Genomic DNA, 24,305 nt, shown 5'->3' on the forward strand with positions numbered 1-24,305 from the left:
CGGCGAGAAATTTTTATTCGGAATTTCATGTCGAAATCATAATGAATTCCGAATCAATTCCAACTCCAGTGCAACAACCGATTCCGAATGGATTTCGCCTACAACCGGTTGATTCGGAAATCAGTCGGAATTGAGTGAGAAGATGCGGACTGAATTGTCAATTTGTCTTCTTTTTCTTCTTTCCCGATTTTGCACGTTTTCATGCTGACTTTCAGTTTATTTTTAAATGAAAACATTACATAACTGATTATACACATTGAAATCTTCATGTTTTTCGGATATACAGAACTAGTAAATAACCAGTTCTTCTTAGAATTCCAACATAAACTGTTGAAATTCGCTGGAAATTAACAAAACGGCCTACCTTAGTCAGCATCATCCATTCCTCTAGCTGGAGTGTAATGAAATGGCTTAAGTCGCCAAAATTTTCCACTAACACATTCATACAATGAGCGAATATTCAATGACATTTATAATGTCACTGTCAATCAGGTTGATCGAGCAGCCAACTCAGGCGAAAATTCTAGCACTGAACCGATCGAGCACTGAAAAATCATGCAGTCGAGTAAGAATTCATTACGCATTCCGTCATTTCGATAATGTGGGAGCTAGAGGAATGGATGATACTGACTAAGGTAGGCCTTTTTTTAAATTTCCAGCGAATTTCAACAGTTTATGCTGGAATTCTAAGTAGAACTGTTTATTTACTAGGTCTATATATCCGAAAGACTTGAGGATTTAAATTTATATATTCAGTTATATAAATTATTAATTATGAATTTTTCAATGCATACGATTTATGTGACAAATCTAAAGAATAAAAATAAGATTTTTATTTCAGTGTGGACAATGACACCCCAAAAATTACCTGGTCTCAATTTTCAGTGTATTGTTATCGGTGATTGTCGTACAAAGAAAAACACATAAAGTAAAAGTTCTACATCACAAAGAAAGAACTGCTCATTTCTAGGTTCCGCGTACGACGTAAATTACGCATCATTGTTCCGTGATCGTTTGCAGGAATGATTCGTAGGAACATGGTTCCGGAAACGATAACAGCATCGTTCGTGCTGTTACTGAGCGTGGCACGATTGGCAAGTGGCCAAGTTTTCTACTATCAACCGGAACAGGTTCATCTGGCCTTCGGTGAATCGACGAACGAAATCGTTGTTACCTGGAGCACCATGACGGCAACGAACGAATCGATGGTGGAGTATGGAATCGGTGGATATGCGTTGCGGTGAGTAATGTTTCGATTAGATGTTATGAAAATGGGGTGTATTGTGTGTGATATTTTACGACTTTATCAGAGAAACGGGTACTGAGGAAAAATTCGTCGACGGAGGTTCCCAGCGGCACACACAATACATTCACCGGGTGGTGCTGAAGGATTTGCAACCATCGTCCCGCTATGAGTATCACTGTGGCAGTAAGATGGGTTGGTCGGCCGAGTTTTATTTCCACACCGTTCCGGAGGGTTCCGATTGGGCTCCGTCGTTGGCCATTTTCGGTGATATGGGTAATGAGAATGCACAATCGATGGCCAGGTTACAGGAGGATACCCAAAGGCACATGTACGATGCGATCCTGCACGTTGGGGACTTTGCCTACGACATGAACTCGGAGAATGCTCTGGTCGGGGATCAGTTCATGAAACAGATCGAAACGATTGCGGCCTACACCCCGTATATGGTGTGCGCTGGTAATCACGAGGAGAAGTAGTAGGTAGCAAATGTTAGGTGCTAGTGTTTTTCTATTAATCTTCTCGATTCTTAGCAATTTTTCCAACTACCGTGCCCGCTTCAGTATGCCGGGTGGAACGGACAATCTGATGTACAGCTTTAACCTGGGACCGGTGCATTTTATCGGATTCTCGACTGAGGTCTATTACTTTATGAATTACGGACTGAAGACGTTGATTAATCAGTACGAGTGGCTACGACGTGATTTGGAGGAGGCAAACCGACCAGAAAACCGCGCTCAACAGCCATGGATTGTGACCTACGGTCACCGGCCGATGTACTGCAGCAATGAGAATGATAACGATTGCACCCATAGTGAAACGTTGGTGCGCGTTGGGCTTCCATTCACGCACTGGTTTGGCCTGGAGGATCTGTTTTACGAGCACGGTGTGGACGTGGAAATCTGGGCTCACGAGCATTCGTATGAGCGGCTTTGGCCTATCTACGACTACAAGGTAAAACGTGATCCATATGTTTGTTTGCACTATCGGAGCATTTGTGTTTTATCGTTTTCAACGCTGCAGTCTTTTTTATGTGGTCACATTTAATTGAATACTTCTCATTTCGTAGGTTTACAATGGTTCTCACGATGAACCGTATCGTAACCCACGGGCACCGGTCCACTTGGTTACTGGTTCGGCCGGTTGCAAGGAAGGACGTGAACCGTTTATACGCAAAATGCCCGAATGGAGTGCTATTCACAGCCAGGACTACGGTTATACTCGTATGAAGGCGTTGAACCGGACCCATCTGTATTTCGAGCAGATTTCAGTCGATAAAGAAGGTGCTGTCATCGATTCTTTCACCATTGTCAAGCAGCAGCACTTGCCGTACAAGCAACTGCTACAAGAGGACGGGTCAAATCAAGACTAAACAAATTTTTTAGGATAAAATTTATTCTTACGTAAAACATTTACTACAGTTTCTTCTCGTAGGTGGAATTGTGTGCACTAATTCGAATTAACGATGTTACCAAAGTGATGAATATATGCGATCTGAATTTGGGTGGTCAATGCTGGTAAAATATCTTATCACAGATTCTTGGAATACTTGTTCGATTTAAATAACCTAAAACCTAATGGCAGCTTGGTTCGTTGAGTGATGTCTTTAAAAAATCAATTTCTATTAAAACAGTAGACTTTCCTACACTTGGCACAAGTAGCAAAGAAACTCGTTATAAAAATTACTTAGATCTGAATTAACTGTAAGGCTGCAAACAGCTGGTGCGTAGAGAGGTAGTATTGAAATTTCCCGTAGACCTGGTAGGACAAATGCTTATTGAAATACATTGATAACATTAACAGGAAACTAAACATCAATTTTTTATATGACGTCCTCATCAAGTTTTTCTCTCTGCACCTCCACTGTTTCCACCAATTTTTGGACGGTTTTGCTTGTTCATTCTAGGTAGGGTCACACCACTATTATTTCAAGTACTACAAAAAACACTTACACATAACATCCAGTCCAATGGGGTTTACCTGAGTCGCATCCGACTGACCTGCGGATTGCCATTATCCTGAACATTCTGTTTGTACTCAGCAACGCAAGTTTTCGTCAGGGGTTTCCCGTTAGGCCGCTGGTAGCAAGCATTGTCGTAGCATCGTTCCAGTTCCTGGACAAAGTCCACTATCAGATTGTTGTTACCCCCGTTCGGGCCGACATAATAGTCACACTGGTACGAATAGCGCTTCATGTCCCGAATGCAACAGTCCAGAAACTCCGAGTTGGCACTGAACCACCGGTTGAGATTGGTGAGCGTAATGCGAGCACGTTCCGCCAGAATTCCGGTGACGTATGTGTCATCGATCCAGAAAAACGGAACCTGTTCCGATTGTAGCACCAGTTGACGGGCCGTCGGTTGATTGGTAATGTACAACCATCCGGACAGGTACGATGGGTAGACATCACGGCTAAACTCCCTCTTAGACACGAACCATTTGTTCGCTTCAATCCGAATAACCTTTTTATTGGTGAACGTAAAACCAGCCAACAGTTGCTTTCTGTTCTGTTGGTCCAAATCCGATAAGTGGTTCTGAATATAGAACGGATCGAATACGATATCGTCGTCCATTTTCACCAGAAATTTAGCTCTTGTACAATGTTCAGTACCCCATTTAAGGTTCATTATATGCTTGTAGCTTAAATTCCTGTAGGCTTCAGTGAACTCCCCTTGAATGATATCTCCGAACAGTTTTTGCTCGTGTTCGATGGCAGTTTGTGTTATAAACTTTTCCTTCGCGGGAATGCTTGCCAGTGAGAAAATCCTTAACATTCCCATCGATATGAGTTTCTGCTGCGAAATGGCCTGTCGGTGTGCAGAACGGAGCGAGTCATGACCGACGTACGACGTGACTAGAATGACACCTGAAATCGAAAGACAACACAAATACAATCACTGTTCCGTTCGACCTGTACACCCCATCGCAGCAGACCTAATAACTCCGAAAAGCTGCCATTTTCCTTGCAAATATCGTTTTCAATTCTGTACCGAAAGTCAGTCAAATCGATCAGTCTGTTCGGATCTGCTGTTTGCTTTGTTGGAATATCTTTCGGTTCGTCGGGTTGAAGCAGTGTTAGGAATCCCCTTCCAGCCAGACCCGTGCCGGCGCCAGTGTCCAGTGGTTTCAAAAACAAATAGTTTTCTTCACTGTCGGTTTTAAAGGAATAACGATATACCAGGTACAGGATGAGCAAGGCCACGGTGAAGGCTAGAAAACGGTGAAACTTTCTCATGGTCAACAGCTATGGCACGCTAGCACTGTATTCGACTGATACGGTTGCATTGATAATTCTAAATTCACTGTAGATAACTAGTAGTTTGATAATAATTATATGACACTAAGAATTTGAGTCTGAAAATTGAAAAAAAAAAGTTTTGAACCCTTCGTAAGTGTAGGCGTTTTGTTATGGTCATCGATGGACGATGATTGATGATCAACCGAATGTACACGCTTACCGGTGGCTATTCGAAACTGAGTCCAAAACTACCCGAAGCACGGAAACGAAAAAGTTTCCATTTTTACTAACTTTTGAGTTTTTTTTAGCTAGTCACCCTCATTCTTATTTACGTCCCTCCCACACTGAGCCAAATTTTCTTCTTCACATTATATGATATTCTAATGATTTTTCACTATTAGCATTTCCAACGATAGCTACAAGGTGTATTCAACATCATGTCAAATATATATGATAATCTTTTGAAACATAAAACTTTTCTTAACGTTATTTCCACAAGGTTGTCATATAACGAATGAAATTTCCAGCCTGAGTCTAATTTATTGGCGTGCCTTGTAACTATTACTAGATATCCACACAACATACATTGGAAGAATTCATGAAGCGCATATTAAATTCACTTCAAATTTATATAGATAGGTTCATCTATATCATAGGAGTATATTTTTAAATTCATATATAACTTTTGATGTAGGTTTTACCAGTTCAATATAGCAGTTATAAATAGATCAAATGATTGCCATTTGATTGACCAAGTGATACGTATAAGATTCAAATTAAAAAGACTGGGATTATGGTGTTTATGGAAATCGAAAACTACAATAGAAATAATTATCAAAAACTTATTGCTATATTTTTCGTATATAAAGCGTTCCATAATATGTATAATTTCATTTTAATATTTAAACTACACTTACTTCTTTGGAACTGACTGATTTAATCTGATGTTGACTATTACCAGACGAATCAGATGCACTACGAATAGCAGATAATCGCAAACTTCTACTTTTTGAGGATTTATTCTATACTATCGGTCAGTTCCGTAAGGGAGCACCTCCTGATATTTGTGGAGGAGAAGTGGGATTCCGAAACTGAAAATCAAAAAATTAAATCCTCTTACTAGATAGACAGAGTAATGAAACGTACCGGATATTTATTTCATGGTCCGTTAGAGCATATCCTTGAACGAAGTTGAATGAGCTATCTTATCAGCGATTTAAAATAACATTGACGACTTCCTAAAAAACTGTTTGCTGAAGTTATATGATATGATGAATATCGAGGACACAACTCTTTCTTCAGCTTCATGCAGTACTATTCACGCATATGTTTTCATAAAAACAAACTCCATTATATGTCTAAGTTAAAATATTATCGCAATAAAACTTGCTATTTTCTTCAGCTTAAGAAAGCAGTTTCCCTTTTTCATCCATTTTGCAGATTTTATATACGCTTCCAATAAAGGTTATAAGTTTTCATATGACTTTTATTAAATATAATAAGCATGCAATCCATAGAAAAATGTAATGAATATTAAAATTATATTGGCTTAAGTTTTATCGACTTTTCGCATAACTTGTATATGGTAATCTTATTAATATCATAAAGATTATTAGGATATAAAATTTATTGAACATAAGTTAGATTTTATATACAGTTCCATTAATGGTCATAAGTTGTCATATATGTTTTATGGAATATCATCTACATACGATTTATATTACACATCCAATGAATAAAAATTATGTAACGTGTGAGGTTTCATCGGATTTCCATATAAATTATATGGAATTTTCATTATGATAAAGTCTATTTACATTTAACGTACACTTTAAATAACGATTATAGGTTTCCATATAACTTCTATAAATTATATTGTGCATATGATTCATATGACAATTCTAATGAATATAAATAAGATTTTCATTTCAGTGCACATTATCGAAATGACGGAATGCGTAATGAATTCTTACTCGACTGCATGATTTTTCAGTGCTCGATCGGTTCAGTGCTAGAATTTTCGCCTGAATTGGCTGCTCGATCAACCCGGTTGACAGTGACATTATAAATGTCATTAAATATTCGCTCATTTTATGAATGTATTAGTGTAAAATTTAGGCGACTTAAGCCATTTCACTATACTCCAGCTAGAGGAATGGACTGACTAAGGTAGGCCGTTTATTAATTTCCAGCGAATTTCAACAGTTTATGTTGGAATTCTAAGAAGAACTGGTTATTTATTAGTTCTGTATATCCGAAAAACATGAAGAGTTAAATGTGTATATTCAGTTATGTAATGTTTTCATTTGAAAATAAACTAAAAATCAGCACGAAAACATGCAAAATCGGGAAAGAAGAAGAAGAGAAATTGACAATTCAGTCCGCATCTTCTCACTCAATTCCGTCAGATTTCTGAATCAACCGGTTGTAGGCGAAATTCATTCGTAATCGGTTGTTGCACTGGAGATGGAATTGATTCGGAATTTCACCTGATTTCCACATGGAATTCCGAATGAAAATTTCTCGTCGATTCGGAATTGATTCGGAATCGATTCGGATCTGATAATGTGGGCTACAGTACTAATACGAACAAGCCATTCTTATTTTCACTCGAACGTATTCAAACGCGGCTCATTTACCTCAAAATATTGAAAAGTTAGTAATCTTCTAAAAAAAAGGCTTAGACATGAAGAAATCACTCAATTTCTCTTGATTAGCCATATGCGAAACGCTAGAATGCATGACGGTTTAGTTACGAATGATACATGCATTCGAACATCATTCGTACGAATCTAAGACAAGACCTGACAACTGAGGGGGCTGCATTTGTTCCAAAATGGACCAGTTTTTGATTGGCTGATTTTAATGTTACTATTCGCACATTGTGAAAAGAAACAACTTTTGCAGGGCATGCGTGCAATGATGCCAAGTAAAGAGAAAATCAGAAAACAAGTTTAATAAAATGTATAATTTTAGCTCACCAATGAAAATGAAAATTTTCAGAGAATGTTTCACTCTATTTTCAACCTCATTTGTAATAAATGTTTATAGTGGCAGCACTGTGTAATTAAAATCAGCATCAAGCCGGTTTTCGTTTTAGTGAATTAAAGTGTAACTAAAAAAGATTTGTTAAATTAGTGAAAACTCGAAAATGTGTTTAGTTTTACGAAAAAAAAGGAACTGTTGTGATCCATACTGTGGTCGCACTAAGCATTTCTATCAAAACTTGACTTTTTTCCGGTTACCAAAAGATCCGGTAATGAAGGTTTCTATGCCCGGTAAAAAATGAACGGCGACTCTAGTGAAAAATGGTTGACCAATATATTTCCTGATGAAAACAAAACAATATGTAAAGGCGATTCACACGTGGCATCAGGCGACTATCACCGGCATGGAACGGTTACGGAACAACAACATTAATTGTAAGTAAGTCATATTAAGGGACACGACGTCAAGTTTACGGAACATTTCAACATTGATTCGGCTAAAAAATTTATTAAAATAATATTCTGATTTTGCGTTCAACATGAATGAGATATTTCGTGTTTTGTTATCAAAGCAGCAATGAGAATGGCGTAAGTCAAACTGTAGAAATGTTGATGAAATATAATAACTAGATTTTTTTTAAGTTTCCTTTTCCAAATGGAAAAAAGTCAGATTATTTTACTAATGTGGCGATGAATACGTTGAGGTGGAAAAAGTTGACAGCAATTGAACTCTATACTATGCCTGAAACCAAATTATAAATTTAAACATTCTTTAATAAAGCGATTTGTAGCTTTTCGTTTGAAGACAGGAGAGGATAAATTCAACGCGAAAAAATTCAACAGTAGATAATTAAATTATGGGATTAGGTTGATATATATTCAGAGGAATATTTGTGTGTTCTGTCTGTTAGTCTGTGGTTTCTCTTTGGGTAATTTATCTTTTATTAATTACTAAGCGGGTTCCATGATTATCACTCAACTTTTGTATAAATTGATTACCGAAACCTTCGACTTCCAAACAGAATTGTACATCTACGAAAACTTTTATCAACGCGTCACAATAATCGGAAAAGACAGAAACTATCTCTTGCTCATACGGCTATTTGAAAAATCAATTGGTTAGCAATCCAATGATAAATTTGTTTTTTGAATGAAATATTCAGAAAGTATAGCAGGCACAATGAAAGGCCTGGAAAGGGGAATCCCCCAAGGACCGGGCTTTGTCAGGGGCCCGGAAATTCGATGATTTCTGCATCGTTGCGACCGATCTACAAATTTTGCCAGATCCGTCATACCAAACAAACAGTACGCTTAGTTAAAGCCGAAACAGACCCTGTCAGCTTAGAGAGAAATCAATCTTCAGTTCAGCCAAAGATAAACTCAAGACTACGATGTCCCATACGATTAATCGAAAAATATCGGACCATTGATCGTGAACCAGTGAACTTAGTAATAGTGTAATTTTGTTGACCCTTCGTTAATAAACGTCGATAAACATTTGAATATGTTGTAACATCCATTCACTTTAATGCTTCGCAAGATAAGAATATTGCAAACTGAACCGATTCTTAGCAATAATTCTAGTTGATTTTTGTTTTTCTGCAGCAAAATCCACTCGATATGCAGCGGAGAACTGCAATGTCTGTCATAGTTACGACGCATGTAGCGATTCGAAGCTTGTTAGTTTGTTTCAAATAATAATTGAAGTACAACTGACAGTGAACCGAAATCGTTGAGGGTACATGAGAAATCATAGACTATTCCATCTTGAGTTTATCTTTGGTTCAGCAACGCCATCGCACGTAATCACATTCAACATATCATGCCAATTGTATGGGTGCGCACATTGACGGAATGAGCAATGAATTCTTACTCGACTGCATGATTTATCAGGGCTAGAATTTTCACCTGAGTTGGGTGCTCAATCAACCCGATTGACAGTGACATTATAAATGTCATTACATATTTGCTCATTTTATGAATGTGTTAGTGTAAAAGTTCACTATACTCACTATACTCCAGTTAGAGGAATGGATGATGTTGAGTAAGGTAGGCCCTTTTGTTAATTTCTAGTGATTTTCGATAGTTTATGCTGGAATTCTAAAAAGAACTGGTTATTTACTAGTTCAGTATATCCGAAAAACTTGATGATTTAAATATTTATTTAAAAATAAATTGAAAACCAGCACGAAAACGTGCAAAATCGGGAAAGAATACGAATTGATATTCAGTCCGCATCGCACTCAATTTCGACAGATTTCCGAATCAAAAATCCTTCGGCAATAGGTAATTTAATGTGATTATCTTCAAATTGATGCAACATAGGTTATTTAACATCGGTTAAATCCAAAAAGTTTGTTAGGTGGGCCAAAATATATGAAATGGCCAAAATACCTCTGTTACCCTAATTCTTCAACAAAACCCACATTATCGAAATGACGGAATGAGCAATGAATTCTTACTGCTCGACTACACGATTTTTCAGTACTAGAATTATCGCCTGAGTTGGGTGCTCGATCAATCCGATTGGCAGTGACAATATAAATGTCATTGAATATTCGCTCAATCTATGAATGTGTTGCGCGACTTACGCCATTTCCCTCCGCATCTTCTCACTCAATTCCGACAGATTTCCGAATCAACCAACAAGTTGTTGGCAAAATTCATTCGGAATCGGTTGTTGCACTGAAGTTGGAATTTATTCGGAATTCATTATGATTTCCACATGGAATTCCGAATGAAAATTTCTCGCCGATTCGGAAATGATTCGGAATTCTTTCGGATCTGATAATGTGGGAATAGGGTAACAGAGGTATTTTGGCCCACTTTAGGATTGATGTAATTTTGGTCCACTTCGTAAAAATATCCACGAAATGTTGTAATATCTTTGAAAACCCCTTCCGCAATAGGTAATTTAATGTGATTAGTTTCAAATTGATGACTTAACATCAATTAAATGCATCAAGTTTGATAGTTGGGCAAAATATATGAAGTACCCGAAATATCTCTGTTACCATCACCCCGGTGGCACGATTGTCATCTGCATACAATTGGCTTGAAGCCGAAAATTTTGGTACTTTGGTTATAGTTCGCTGTCAAATGCTGTGTTTAAGCAGTGTTCACACGTTCACGTGGTTGCACCAACATAAGGAATCGATTTCGGTGGAATATACTCAAACTATTATAAACCACAATTTCTTTTTCTTATTCAAAAAGAGGTTAAATAATTTGTTTTATAGAGAATACTAGATTAGAGTTATATTTATATTGGGTTTGAAGAAATTAACTTTTGACACCAGTGTGGTTTGATTGTATGGTATGAACGTAGCTTAACATATTGTTGACAAGAACCCCACCAAAACAAAATGCGTCGGTTTCAGGAACCAGCGGGAAACATTACACAAATTAATTATATTTTCTTGACACCCCTATAAACAACTCAACCGGCATGTGTTCCGCTTTCCGATTCGTTCGCAAACAAACCGAACTTGTGTGCATGCCTGATGCTGTCACAGCATAACCTACTGTCGTTCGCAATTCGACTGACACCCTTCCGTAGAATCAACATCGTGAAACGTAAATAATCAAAATAGCGGTATCTGTCTTCCTTGCGGTTCGCGTAGAAACTTTTTGACGAAAATAAAATTATAATTATCTCTTTCTTGCTTCTCGTGTTGTGCTGTGGGGTTTCGCATACCCGATTTTCTGGAAATCTGTGGTTTGTTCAAGTGTGCTAAAGTGTGGGTAAAAGTGTTCAAATATTGCTGAAAAGCAATCAGCTCTCTGTCAAAGTGATTTAGCCGGTTTGATAGTGGTGGCGATTTTATGATAAAAACCGGTCGCCAAAGTGCCAATATAGGTTGCAAGTGAATCTGTATTCTACGAAGCACGTGAGCGATTTTGAATGAAATGGGCCTGGTGTATTTCTTATTGGAAATGTGGGTGCATCTCGGTGTTGTTATGACGTGTGCGTGTATGGCTGGCCTGTTTCGATAATGATGTTCTATTTTTATTCACGCCGCTACGGGACGTATGCACTTTCGTGGGAAAATCAAATGCACCGAGAAAATAAAATGAGAGAATTTATATTACTCTACATTTATAACTTATGGAGAATGTGCTAATTTTTATAGTACTTCAGTCGAACGATCTTGCATATTTACTGAAATATATGTATCAGGAGATTTTTTTTCCTAATTTTTGAAAACAGTTCTCACTTCACTTAAATGCCAACTGTCAGAATTGGGGGGAAAAATATTTTTTCGTCGAGAATTATTATTTTCCAAACATGAAACGCAACATTGACAGTTTAAGTGAAGTGAAAAATTTCTCTTCGATACACTACAATATAATAAAAACATTATGAAACCAGTATTTTGACATTGAGTTTATTCTTGAATTTTATTTCTTCAAAGTAATCTCAATATTTCGAAATATTCTCAATATTTTTCAATGCATTTTTCTTTCATTCATCGAGTAGTATATTCCTGATTGGTTGATCACAGTAGATACAGAGGGAACACGATGACCAGCGGAGGCAAGAAATTATCTATGAGCAAGCAGAACGAACTGAACACGCTTGTGGATTCCTTGATGAAGCTCAGTTTTCTCAAAACTACGACCATCAACGAACAGTTCAAACAGTACCAGGATATGCACGCGATATTGGAACGCATTCGGAAGGTCGAATCGGAGCTGAAACTGAAAACCAACAACGGAAAACCTCGACAGACCAATATTGAAGCGTTCTGCCGGTGGGCCAAAGAGCACGGTTGCCAGTTCGAGGGACTAAAAATTTCGGAATTTTCCGGGTTTGAGTTGGGTCTGGAAGCGACCAAAGACTTTCAGGCCGGCGAACTGTTCATCACCGTGCCGAAGGAGCTGATCTTTTCCGTCACGGCGGACAACAAAATTCCGGAAATAATGAAGGACATACCGGTGATGATGGAGCAGAATCTGTCGAATCTGATGTTGGCGTTGATGCTGATTGTGGAACGTTTCCAGTCGAACAGTGCATGGAAACCGTACCTGGATGTGCTGCCTGAACGCTACTCGACGGTGCTGTACTTCAGTCCGGCCGATATGGGCGAACTGAAGGGAACCAGTGCCTTCGAATCGGCGTTGAAACAATGCAAGAACATTGCTCGGCAGTATGGGTTCATCAAGAAGTTTATTCAGCCGAAAACAGCTCTGCTGAAGGAAAATTTCACCTACGATTTGTACTGGTAAGTCTAAAGTAAAATTAGTGAGTGTCATATTGGTAACTAGCAACATTGCATGTGACCGAATTTTCCGAAATCCTCATAAGGAATGCTTTGCTGCATGAAGATCCGTTTCAGAATTAGTACCTAAAAGCATTGAGAGACATTCAAAAGGTTGGAAATTGGGTGTCATATGAGGTGGAACCCAGAGACGTTTCAAACGTTTCAAATTAAGTTCGAACGCTGTGCTCGCGATAGTTCTAGACTCTTCTAAAACTTTGTACACGAACTCGGGGACAAGTTTTTATTCCGGATAATTATATGGGTACATGTTTTTATCACTTTCTACAAAAAAACGAGAATTCAGAAAGAGTGCGCTTTCAGTATTGCGGAGTATTCGTAACTTTTTTTTGTATATTTAATTCTAGAGGATTCTTAGAGTATATTTTTCGAGTACTACGCAACTTTTGTATGGTTAATAGATAAACGCAGAAAACTTCAGACTACTTCTTTACCATCCGTCGTTGACAAAACTCACAAAATTATTTCAGGGTTTTCGATTTTTTTTTAAAAAATGAAAAATATTCATTTATTATAAGTTTGCGACATATTTTTTGCACTTTCTTTCAGTAATATTTTTAATTTCAAACATTGAAATCATTTTTTCCATCACACTTTCGAATGGATCAGGATCATTACGCCGAAAGCCGTTTCGTCGAAAGCCATTTCGCCGAACGCCCTTTCACCCAAAAGCCATTTCGCCAAAAAGATCATTTGGCCGAATGTCATCTCGCCGAATCCTTTAATAGGTTTAATATCGTGATTGGATATTGGATATCGCTGACGATATTGATATTGTGACACGTAATTCTCCGATCGAGAAAAGTACGCCACCGCACGAAATTGACCATCTACAAAACGCTCATTAGACCGGTTGTACTCTATGGCCACGAGACCTGGACTATGTTGGCAGAGGACCAACGCGCCCTCAGTGTTTTTGAAAGAAAGGTACTGAGGACCATCTATGGCGGAGTGCAGATGGAAGACGGAACGTGTAGACGGCGTATGAATCACGAATTGCAACAGCTGCTAGGAGAACCACCCATCGTACGGACAGCTAAAATCGGACGTCTACGATGGGATGGGCATGTCATATCAAGTGAAGGGTGATCTCGGAAGCGTCCGTGCCTTGAGTGGCTGGCGACGAGCAGCCATGGACCGAGTTTTGTGGAGACGTATGCTTGATACAGCAAAGGACACCCCAGGCCTTCAGCTGTTAGGTAAGGTAAGTAAGATCATAATCGCTGGTTAGGAGTAAGCGAAATTTATTTTAAATATTGCTACTTTCAGGCAAATACATTAATAGCAAATCCATTCATCTTATGCATGAATGATGGCTTGAAACCTTGAAGGATCTTTGTGCTTTTTTAAAGTTTTTGTGCGTATTTTTCTCGAAATGACCTCTAAATTTTGTGAAATGTTTGAAAATTCAAGTACGATTCATTTGAACCCAAACGTATTTAATTCCCATAGACACGACCCAAATTATATCAACCCATTCGAAATGTTTTTGGGCATATTTTTCTCTCAACGCTGCTTCAAAGTGTAAAGTGTACATGGTACCCATTTTGAAAAATTGCTGAGATCGAATTAAACACAATTGTTGATTCATTTTGACAGAACATAAAAACTGTGCACGATGAAACAACTTTTAGCATTTTGCTTCACTGATCGTGAGTAATCATGATCACGCTCTTCTGAAACCTACTCCTACACAGGTCGTTTGTTTATCCTGTATTTGTGAGTGTTCGAAATAATCTCCAGATCTTAGAGATAATTTCTGAGTGGTGCGAAGCTACTTGGGACAGCTGCAGGGACAGAAAAAAGGGGAACAAAAGCAGAAAGTACAGGAACAAATGCAGAAAAAAATATAGGTTTAAAAGTTAATTTTTTTTTTCATAATTACGTTTATTTCTTAAGGCAGTTTACATAAGTTTTTCTTCGCCGTAGCATCACTTTTACATAATATTCATATCCTAATTTAATTCTAACATAGTCACAACGTTTTGCATTTATTAAAACATATTCTCTTATTACTTAAATATCATCTTAGGTAACTCGTCATTAATTATGAAATCTACTCGGAAATATTATTTGAACCAAACGATTAACTTCTATAAATTATAAAATAAGCTGTTATTTTCAGACATTTTGTTGATAATTTCATAAACTGTTTCGAGTTTGTTTGTATCATTACATAATTTTTATTCTAATTTAGCTATTGGTTGAACTCATGGACGCAGCTGGGATCAGAACTAAGTCTTGAAAGGGGCCTTTATTAAATTGAAACTCCAGTTTTCTTTATGAAATGATAAATAAGTTTCATGTATGAAAGGTCACGACAAGCAAGAATGTCTCGAACTGGGATATTGGATAGTCTACCTTGGGTACGCAAAGAATTTATTAGTTGAGATCTGACATCACGATACTCCACGCATGTCCAAACGACATGATCAATATCTCGATAACCTTCGCCACAAGCACAATGATTAGTCTCGGAGAGCCCAATTCGAAGGAGATGTGCATCTAACGTGTAGTGATTGGACATGAGTCTGGACATCACACGAATGAAATCTCTACTCACATCCAGTCCCCTGAACCATGCCTTTGTCGATATTTTCGGAATAATTGAGTGCATCCACCGACCCAGATCATCTTTATCCCAAGAAGCTTGCCAGCTGGCAAGTGTTCTTTGGCGAGACGAGCTATAGAATTCGTTGAAAGCAATTGGTCTCTCATAAATTTCACCCTCAATAGCACCACGTTTGGCTAAAATATCGGCTCTTTCATTGCCAGGAATGGAGCAATGAGCCGGGACCCAGACTATAGTGATTAGATAATTATTGTTCAATATGTCGTTCAGGCACTGTTTTATTTTGCCCAGGAAAAACGGTTCAGTCTTGCCAGTCATGTTTGAGCGAATGGCTTCAATTGCACTCAGACTATCTGTGAAGAGGAAATAATGGTTTGGAATTAATGTGACGATTACACTCAAACTATAATGAACTGCTGCTAGCTCTGCTATATAAACAGATGCAGGTTCTTGAAGCCTAAATGAGGCCGAAACATTATTGTTGAACATACCAAACCCTGTCGCTTCTTCAATTCGCGATCCGTCCGTGTAAAACATTTTCTCAGAGTCAATATGCCTGAACTTACTTGAAAATATTTTTGGGATTTCCGTCGAACGTAGATGATCCGGGATTCCACGCACTTCGCGCTGCATGGATGTATCGAAAAATAAAGTTGAGTCAGGGACATTTAGGAGGCTGACACGGATAGGAATATATCTTGAAGGGTTGATTTCCTGTGACATATGGTTAAAATATACTGTCATGAATTTTGTTTGAGATCGAAGCTCGACTAGTCGTTCGAAATTATTAATTACCATGGGATTCAGCACCTCACATCTTATTAGCAGGCGTGATGAAAGCTCCCAAAATCGATCTTTTAATGGAAGAACTCCCGCCAGAACTTCAAGACTCATTGTATGTGTCGAATGCATGCACCCTAAAGCAATTCGCAAACAACGATACTGAATTCGCTCCAGTTTGATAAAATGAGAGTTTGCAGCGGAACGAAAGCAAACGCATCCATATTCCATCACTGAAAGTATCGTTGTCTGATACAATTTTATTAGATCTTCCGGATGAGCACCCCACCAAGATCCTGTTATTGTTCGAAGAAAATTTACTCTTTGTTGGCATTTTGTTATCAGAAACCTAATGTGTCCTCCCCACGTGCATTTGGAATCGAACCACACCCCGAGGTATTTAAAAGTTAAAACCTGTTGGATCATTCTTCCCATCATATGGAGCTGAAGCTGCGCGGGATCATGCTTTCTTGAAAAGACGACTAACTCTGTTTTTTCCGCAGAGAATTCGATACCAAGATGAACAGCCCAATCGGACAAGTTATCTAAGGTATCTTGCAATGGTTTATGCAGATCAATAGCTTTGGGTCCAGTAACTGAAACCACGCCATCATCTGCCAATTGTCTTAGTGTACATGGGGTTACTAGACAGCTGTCAATGTCATTTACGTAAAAATTATAGAGGAGCGGACTGAGGCATGAGCCTTGCGGGAGACCCATGTAACTATTTCTGAGTGTTGCCAAATCGCCATGTGAAAAATGCATGTGTTTCTCTGACAAAAGGTTGTGCAAATAATTATTTATAACCGCTGGGAGTCCATTTTGGTGAAGCTTGTCTGAAAGAACATCAATGGAAACTGAATCAAATGCTCCTTTAATGTCTAAAAATACAGATGCCATTTGTTGCTTTTGAGCGAAGGCAATTTGGATGTCAGACGAAAGTAATGCAAGGCAATCATTCGTCCCTTTATTTCTACGGAAGCCAAACTGAGTATCTGACAACAAACCGTTCGTCTCGACCCAAGTGTCGAGACGTCGTAGAATAATTTTTTCGAACAATTTTCTGATGCAGGACAACATCGCAATGGGTCTATATGAGTTGTGATTGGAAGCTGGTTTCCCCGGTTTTTGAATGGCGATAACTTTCACTTGTCTCCAGTCAGGTGGAACAATATTTTGCTCAAGAAACTTGTTGAACAATTCCAACAAACGTCTTTTTGCGAGGTTGGGCAGATTCTTCACCAAGTTGAATTTAATTCTGTCCAACCCTGGAGCGTTATTGTTACAAGACAAGAGTGCTATAGAAAATTCCATCATTGAAAATGGGTTATTAATAAAACCATTATTTGGAGGAGATTCCCGTATAATGCTCTGCGTAGGAACAGAATCTGGGCAAACTTTCCTAGCAAAGTCAAATATCCATCGGTTCGAGTATTCATCACTCTCATTGCCCACGTTACGATTCCTCATTCGTCTGGCCGTGTTCCAAAGAGTGCTCATTGAGGTATCTCTTGACAAACCTTCGACAAAATGTCTCCAATAGCTACATTTTTTGGCTCGAAGTATGCTCTTGTACTTGGTTTCTAAAACCATAAGTTTTTCAAAATTCTGAGGAGTTCCTCCTCCCCGTTTTAGAAACGTCTTGCAAGCATTTTGTTTTGCGAGTTTAGCCTCTGAGCACTCTTTGTCCCACCAGGGGTTGGGAGGCCTTCTGTTAGTCGTTGGCCCAGGAAAGCGTTTAGTTTGGGATTGTTCTGCTGCCTCCAGAATCGAACAAATGAGGAAGTCATATTCTTCAAGTGGAGGGAGCTCTTCCATTGAATTCAAAATACTAGAGATACTACTTTGGTATTTAATCCAGTCGATATTTTTTGTCAAATCATATGGAATACTAGCGGAAGTAGCAATGCAATTGCTACTGCTAATTGAGATGATGATTGGTAAATGATCGCTACCGTGTAAATCAGGCAGTATTTTCCAGGTGCAATCTAGTCGAATTGATGTTGAGCAAAGAGATAGATCTAATGCACTTGGGCGTGCCGGAGGTCTTGGGATCCGTGTCATGCTACCCATATTTAATACCGTCGTGCTAAAATTGTCACAAATGTTTTGTATTAAAGATGATCTGCTATCATTGTAAACGGAACCCCACATAATACCGTGCGAATTTAAATCCCCCAGAATCAATCGTGGTGCAGGAAGGGCTTCAACCATTTCATTAAGCTGTTGCTGTCCAACTTGTGCTTTTGGAGGAATATAAACCGAAGCTATGCAAATATCTTTGCCTTTAATGTTTATTTGGCAAGCAACAACTTCTATACTAGAAGTTGAAGGGATGTTTAATCTATAAAAGGAATAGCATTTCTTAATTCCCAAAAGCACTCCACCATACGGAGAGTCTCTATCGAGACGTATAATGTTAAAATCATTAAAATTTAAAGCTATGTTTGAAGTAAGCCATGTTTCGCATAAAGCAAATACATCACATTTTTGACTATGCAATAATATTTTAAATGAATCAAGTTTTGGCATGATGCTTCGACAATTCCACTGCAGGACAGTGATTGTATCATTTGCGACGGGTGATAAATTATCCATCAAAAGATACAAAACCTGAGACAATTGGCCATTGAGCTGATAACTGCTTCAAAAAGTTTCTAGCTATTGGAAGGAATGCCATTATGAGGGTCTTTAAGGGTTCAGATATATTGAATGCTGAGAAAATCCATTCAACAATTTCCGAAAACTTCAGTAATCCTGTTGGTGGCTGTGAAATGGAGCCCACTGGATTATTACCTTTTTCTGTGCTAGATCCTGGATTGGTTTGTGAATTTGACAAACCAGGAGGCACAGTCTTTGGTTTTGACTTTTTTTGTTTAACACGGGGATCTTTTTTTGAAGATGAAATTTTAGGTGTCTTTTTTGGTAATTTGGAGGAAGACTTCTTTCTCTTAACTGACCCTTGGGTAGTGATAAACGAATTACCTTCACTATTTTCGTCAGAGTCAGAGTCCTCTGGTTCCTCTAGATTTGAAAACCCGTTTTCGGTTTCCAAAGGGGGGACATCAATGACCGTTTTAAGCATTTCTGCATATGTGCGCTTAGACCGTGCTTTTAAAGAAAGCTTAATTTTGTCTTTGTGCACTTTAAATGCAGTGCATACTGAAATATCATCATGAGGACTATTCCCACAATAAATACATTTTTCAATTTCCTTGTTGCAATCATTATCTTTATGAGGTCCTTCACACTTAATACATTTTGGTTTATTGCTACAGTAAGTAGCTGTGTGTCCGAATTTTTTGCAGTTCGTACAATTCATTACATTTGGAACAAAAAGCCGAACAGGGAGGCGAATTTTATCGACATAGACATGGGACGGCAACGCAGACCCGGCAAATGTCACTCGAAACGAGTCTGATGGGCGATAAACTTTTTTTTCCTCTTCATGAACTACTGAGTACAGTTGTTTGCACTCCAGTATTTTCACACCCTCAAGCATAGAGTTCTTGAAACGACCAACACCATGCTTGAGTAAATCATCTACCGAAAGACTCGCTTCGGTAACAACACCGTCAATTTCGACATCTTTGGAGGGTATGTAAACTTTATACTCTTTATTGAAATGTTCCGAAGAGACAATATCATTCGCGTGTTTCAAATTATTTACCACAACACGAATTTTATCGTTATTTACTTTTATGATCTCTTTGATTGAAGAGTATCGTGATGTCAAACCTTTATTAATTTGAAAAATGTTTAATGGCTTTGATATACGTCTAAAAAAGACTATCCAAGGCCCAGAAGAGCTCTCCTGATATTTTTTCGTTCGTGGGGGTATCGGATTCATGCTAGGATTTACGTCCATGGATTCATCCATTACATTAAAATTTTTAACTAAACTTTAAAATAAAATTTGAAACCAACACTACACAGCACTCAATCAAAAGGAAAAGAAAAAACTTCTACCTTGAAATTGTTGTCTATCTCCGTTGCACTGCCGTGTAGATCCTCGTTGCTCTAGATGTTCTTGTTGGATGTATCTGGACGTTGATACAATGCTGAAGCTCACTGTAGCGATAGAATATGATGTGATGCTACTGCTACCTGACATCCAGCACCACTCGAATTCCGATTTGCTTTCGTCTTCGCCAGCTGTAACCAGCGCAGGTCACCGGTGTATACCTGCGTGTTGTATGGCAGTGGAAAGACCGAGTTGTCTTGTCTCCTTCTTCCTAGTGCTCCGCACCGATATGCTTCTGCACCGAAGTGCCTTCGCACCGGTGTGCCTTTGCACTCTCCTGCTTCTATGTGCCTTTGCACTCTTCCTCTTCGATGTGCCTTTGCACTCTCCTGCTCAGCACTTGTGGCTGTATATTGCGGCCTGGGTAGAGTTTGGGAAACGCCCTTTGTTGTTTCCTTCACCAGCTTGGCCCAGCACTAGGGCTCTCTTATGCAGCACGACTATACGTTTTAACGGCTGCTGCCAACAGGTCTCTACGTGTAGTTCAACCGTTGTCGTATTTAACGCGTGTAAACCAACCAGCGTTATTAAACTGTACGCTTCTATGTTTAAAAGTTAATAGCAAATATTATTCAAGGAACAATTTATTCCAATGATACCCACTGATACGTCATTTAAATTCAAACGGAGTTTATATTTACCGAAGATGGAGATGTTGTTCAAACAACTAAAAATGTTGTTTATCACAGAGCAACTATTCCCAACCTATGGTTCGCGATATAAAAAGGTTGAGAATCACTGTCTTTTTTCAATAACCATTAAAATTCATTGGCAGTAGATTTGATATATTTACATTCAATCTAACATTATTGCGCTACAAAGTGTGCAGGGTTCCGCTAGTTTTGTTATAAATTCTAGATTTAAATTTCAAAACTGACATAAATTATGCATCTAGAACTGAAACACTCCTGAACATGCCCTAAGCATTGCTTAGTAACATACAGGTCGAATGAATAGCTATAGTTCAATGCTTTGACTTTTGACAGTGAACCGGATTCATCGAGGGGTCGTATTTCGCTGGTACATACAAAATCACCGACCACTCTTGAGTTTATCGTTGATACTTCAATCTGAATAAGAAAATTGCTTATAGCATTACACCATTTTTACGATGAATGACGTGAAACATGGTGGCAAGTGACCGGGAAAATCGGGAAAACCGGGAAATTGAAATCGGCAATTCACTTGCCACCCTGGTGAAAGAGCAAAATGGTTAACGAATTAGGAATCAGCACTGCCACGGAACCACCCGCGATCCCATTTCAACCAGAATATTAGTTGATTTTCTAAATTTGATTGGTTAAAATTTGGTACAACTAATCGATTGTTGTTTTAACTAAACTGTCATTTTTGTTTTTCGATTAGCAGAAACGATGGTTGAAACAACTAATTTAAATGTTTGAAAAAAAAAATGCTGTCAATTAGTGAGGACACATACCTTCCAATTTCAATAAATATTTTAGTTGAAATAACTGGTGTTGTTATTGAAACAAAACTCTGTTAGTTGAAAAATAAATCGGTTTTATTTGTTTTAGACATTGCAAATAGTTGAATCAACTCGAACAATGTTATTAATTTGCGAAAATAATCAAAATATACTTACTGATACACGTCATGATCTATTTGAAATAAGTTCGGTGTGTCGAGATTCATGAAATAAATATCGTTGTTGAAATATAAACAGTAATTTATATTGACATGTAATATTATTAGGGCTGAAAAAACCACCGATCACTGCTGATTTCAAGTGATCTTAACCAAGGAACACATTATCATTACGAAATCAGAACTGATCTGATCTCTAAGTGATTCTGATTTTTGTGTGATCATGATCATGTCAAGTCGAGATCAGTAAAGATCTAAATTCTAAAAAAATACTTCTGATTCGATCGGAAATGATTGATGTAGAAAAACGTTTTTAATCAGCAAAAGTGCCCGGAGGGGCGAGTAAATTAGCGAAATTATTAAATTTACCTAAAATAAGTATTGAAAGATGATGCCTTCAAACGGTTGAACTAAAGTTATGCACACGGAACGACCGGAATTAGCTCTGCGCCTAATTCGTATTACTGTTTTTGAATTAGTTGATTTTAACAACAAAATTTCCAAAATAACTATAAAATTAGTTAAAATTGCGAGTTTACTTTGCTGAAAAAACTCTTATTTTTAGAGAATGTGTTTAGTTGGCGAATATCCTGGACACAAACCAGCAATATTTCAATCCAACACGAAATTCTCATTGACAACTAATTTTGTTATTGAAATCAGAAAATTTGTTTCTATTTATCTATCACCACCATTACTGAAGGACAACACAAAGAAAACAATACTGAAATGGGTATTATTAACAAGTTTATTAGCCAAAAACTCATGAGAAGTGTCAAAGCAAAACAATCCATTAAAAAGCTAAAAAGGAGAGTCTTATTGAAACTGCTTGAAAATTGTTTTGATTTTTTTTTAAATAACTATTTATTGGAATATGAGTTAAAATTAAATTATTAAGATTTAAATTGGGTGTTCAGCCACAAGTGGTGACTTTTCAGCCCTGTTATATATATGATTTGATTATTACCATGAAGACATCATTTGCTTCCGCAATTCTGAGATTTTTGTGTAGGGAAAATTCTAAACCTACTTGTATTGTGTAATGGGGAAAAGGAACTTATATACTAACTTACTAACTAATACAGAGAGCGAATCGATTCAATTGAAGATTGCATCGATTTTTGTCGGAATTTGCTTATAATATTATGTGACATTACATCTAATGGTTCTATATTTGTGAGTCTGTGTAACTCATTTGTACTAAACCAGGGAGGACGCTTCAGAATCATTTTCAGAATTTTATTCTGAATCCTTTGAAGCGTTTTCTTCCTGGTGGAACAACAGCTTGATCAAATTGGTACCGCATAAAGCATGGCTGGTCTGAAAATTTGTTTATAAATAAACAATTTGTTTTTTAGACAGAGCTTAGAATTTCTGTTTATAAGAGGATATAAACATTTAATATATTTATTACACTTTGCCTGGATTCCTTCAATGTGATCCTTGAAAGTGAGTTTTTTGTCATACGTTAAACCTAAGTATTTAGCTTGATCAGACCATGTCAATTCTAAGCCATTCAATTTTAGAATGTGATTATTGTTTGGTTTAAGAAAAGAAGCTCTTGGCTTATGAGGAAAGATAATTAATTGCGTTTTTGCTGCATTTGGTTTAATTTTCCATTTTGACAGATAATCACTGAAAATATTTAAACTTCTTTGTAGGCGACTGCAGATCACTCTTAGATTTCTACCTGTGGCTAACAGACTTGTGTCGTCACAGAATAGCGATTTCTGACAACCAACGGGTAGATTTGGAAGATCAGAAGTGAAAATATTATACAAGATTGGAGCTACGCTCGAACCCTGCGGAACACCGGCTCGATTTCTGACAACCAACGGGTAGATTTGGAAGATCAGAAGTGAAAATATTATACAAGATTGGAGCTACGCTCGAACCCTGCGGAACACCGGCTCGTACGGGTAGCAATTCAGATTTACAATTCTGATAGCTAACCTGAAGAGTACGATCAGTTAAATAATTTTGAATCATTTTGATCAAATAAATAGGAAACTGGAAATCAGACATTTTTGCTATTAAACCTTTGTGCCAAACACTGTCGAATGCTTTTTCTATGTCTAGAAGAGCAACTCCAGTGGATAACCCAGAAGATTTATTTGATTTTATCATGTTCGTTACTCTGACAAGTTGATGAGTAGTTGAATGTTCATAACGAAATCCAAACTGCTCTGGTAAAAAAATTGAATTCTCATTTATATGAGTCATCATTCTCAACAAGATAATTTTTTCAAAAAGTTTACTGATAGAAGAAAGTAAGCTAATTGGGCGATAACTTGATGTTTCTGCTGGGTTTTTATCAGGTTTTAGGATAGGAATTACTTTAGCGTTTTTCCATCTTTTTGGGAAGTAAGCTAATGAAAAACACTTGTTGAAAATTTTAACCAGGAGTCTCAAGGCAACATCGGGAAGATTTTTAATAAGAATATTAAAAATTCCATCATTATCAGGAGCCTTCATGTTTTTGAGTTTCCTAATAATTGATTTAATTTCATCAAAATTCGTCTCAATAATGTCATCGTGTGATAACACTTGGGTTGAAATATGATCATATTTCAG

General features: G+C 37.7%; 3 protein-coding genes across 4 annotated transcripts in view; 2 read left to right on the top strand and 1 right to left on the bottom strand.

Annotated features, from left to right (window-relative positions):
- Window positions 1–888: 888 nt before the first annotated feature.
- Window positions 889–2,789, top strand: LOC131429755 (acid phosphatase type 7). Its single transcript, XM_058594087.1, has 4 exons — window positions 889–1,240; window positions 1,311–1,721; window positions 1,777–2,197; window positions 2,313–2,789. Exons 1-4 carry the CDS (start codon window positions 1,023–1,025, stop codon window positions 2,613–2,615), a joined length of 1,353 nt encoding a protein of 450 aa, XP_058450070.1. The 5' UTR covers window positions 889–1,022; the 3' UTR covers window positions 2,616–2,789.
- A 150-nt stretch (window positions 2,790–2,939) lies between these two features.
- On the bottom strand, window positions 2,940–4,663 carry LOC131429756 (beta-1,3-galactosyltransferase 5). The gene is made up of 2 exons (XM_058594088.1): window positions 4,178–4,663; window positions 2,940–4,109 (listed from the first exon to the last, which is right to left on the bottom strand). The coding sequence occupies exons 1-2, from the start codon at window positions 4,476–4,478 to the stop codon at window positions 3,220–3,222; spliced, it is 1,191 nt and encodes a 396-aa protein (XP_058450071.1). The 5' UTR covers window positions 4,479–4,663; the 3' UTR covers window positions 2,940–3,219.
- A 6,347-nt stretch (window positions 4,664–11,010) lies between these two features.
- LOC131432449 (actin-histidine N-methyltransferase) overlaps window positions 11,011–24,305 on the top strand; it is a 359,207-nt gene continuing 345,912 nt past the window's right edge. The window contains exons 1-2 of one of the 2 annotated variants that reach the window (XM_058598737.1): window positions 11,011–11,208; window positions 11,949–12,693. In XM_058598737.1, coding sequence (XP_058454720.1) covers window positions 11,993–12,693 — 701 coding nt within the window. In that variant the 5' untranslated portion in view covers window positions 11,011–11,208; window positions 11,949–11,992. The remainder of the gene's footprint in view (window positions 11,209–11,948; window positions 12,694–24,305) is intronic. The other variant, XM_058598738.1, reaches the window with a different exon arrangement.

The sequence above is a fragment of the Malaya genurostris genome, chromosome 2, assembly GCF_030247185.1.
Source record: "Malaya genurostris strain Urasoe2022 chromosome 2, Malgen_1.1, whole genome shotgun sequence".
NCBI classification, from domain to species: domain Eukaryota; kingdom Metazoa; phylum Arthropoda; class Insecta; order Diptera; family Culicidae; genus Malaya; species Malaya genurostris.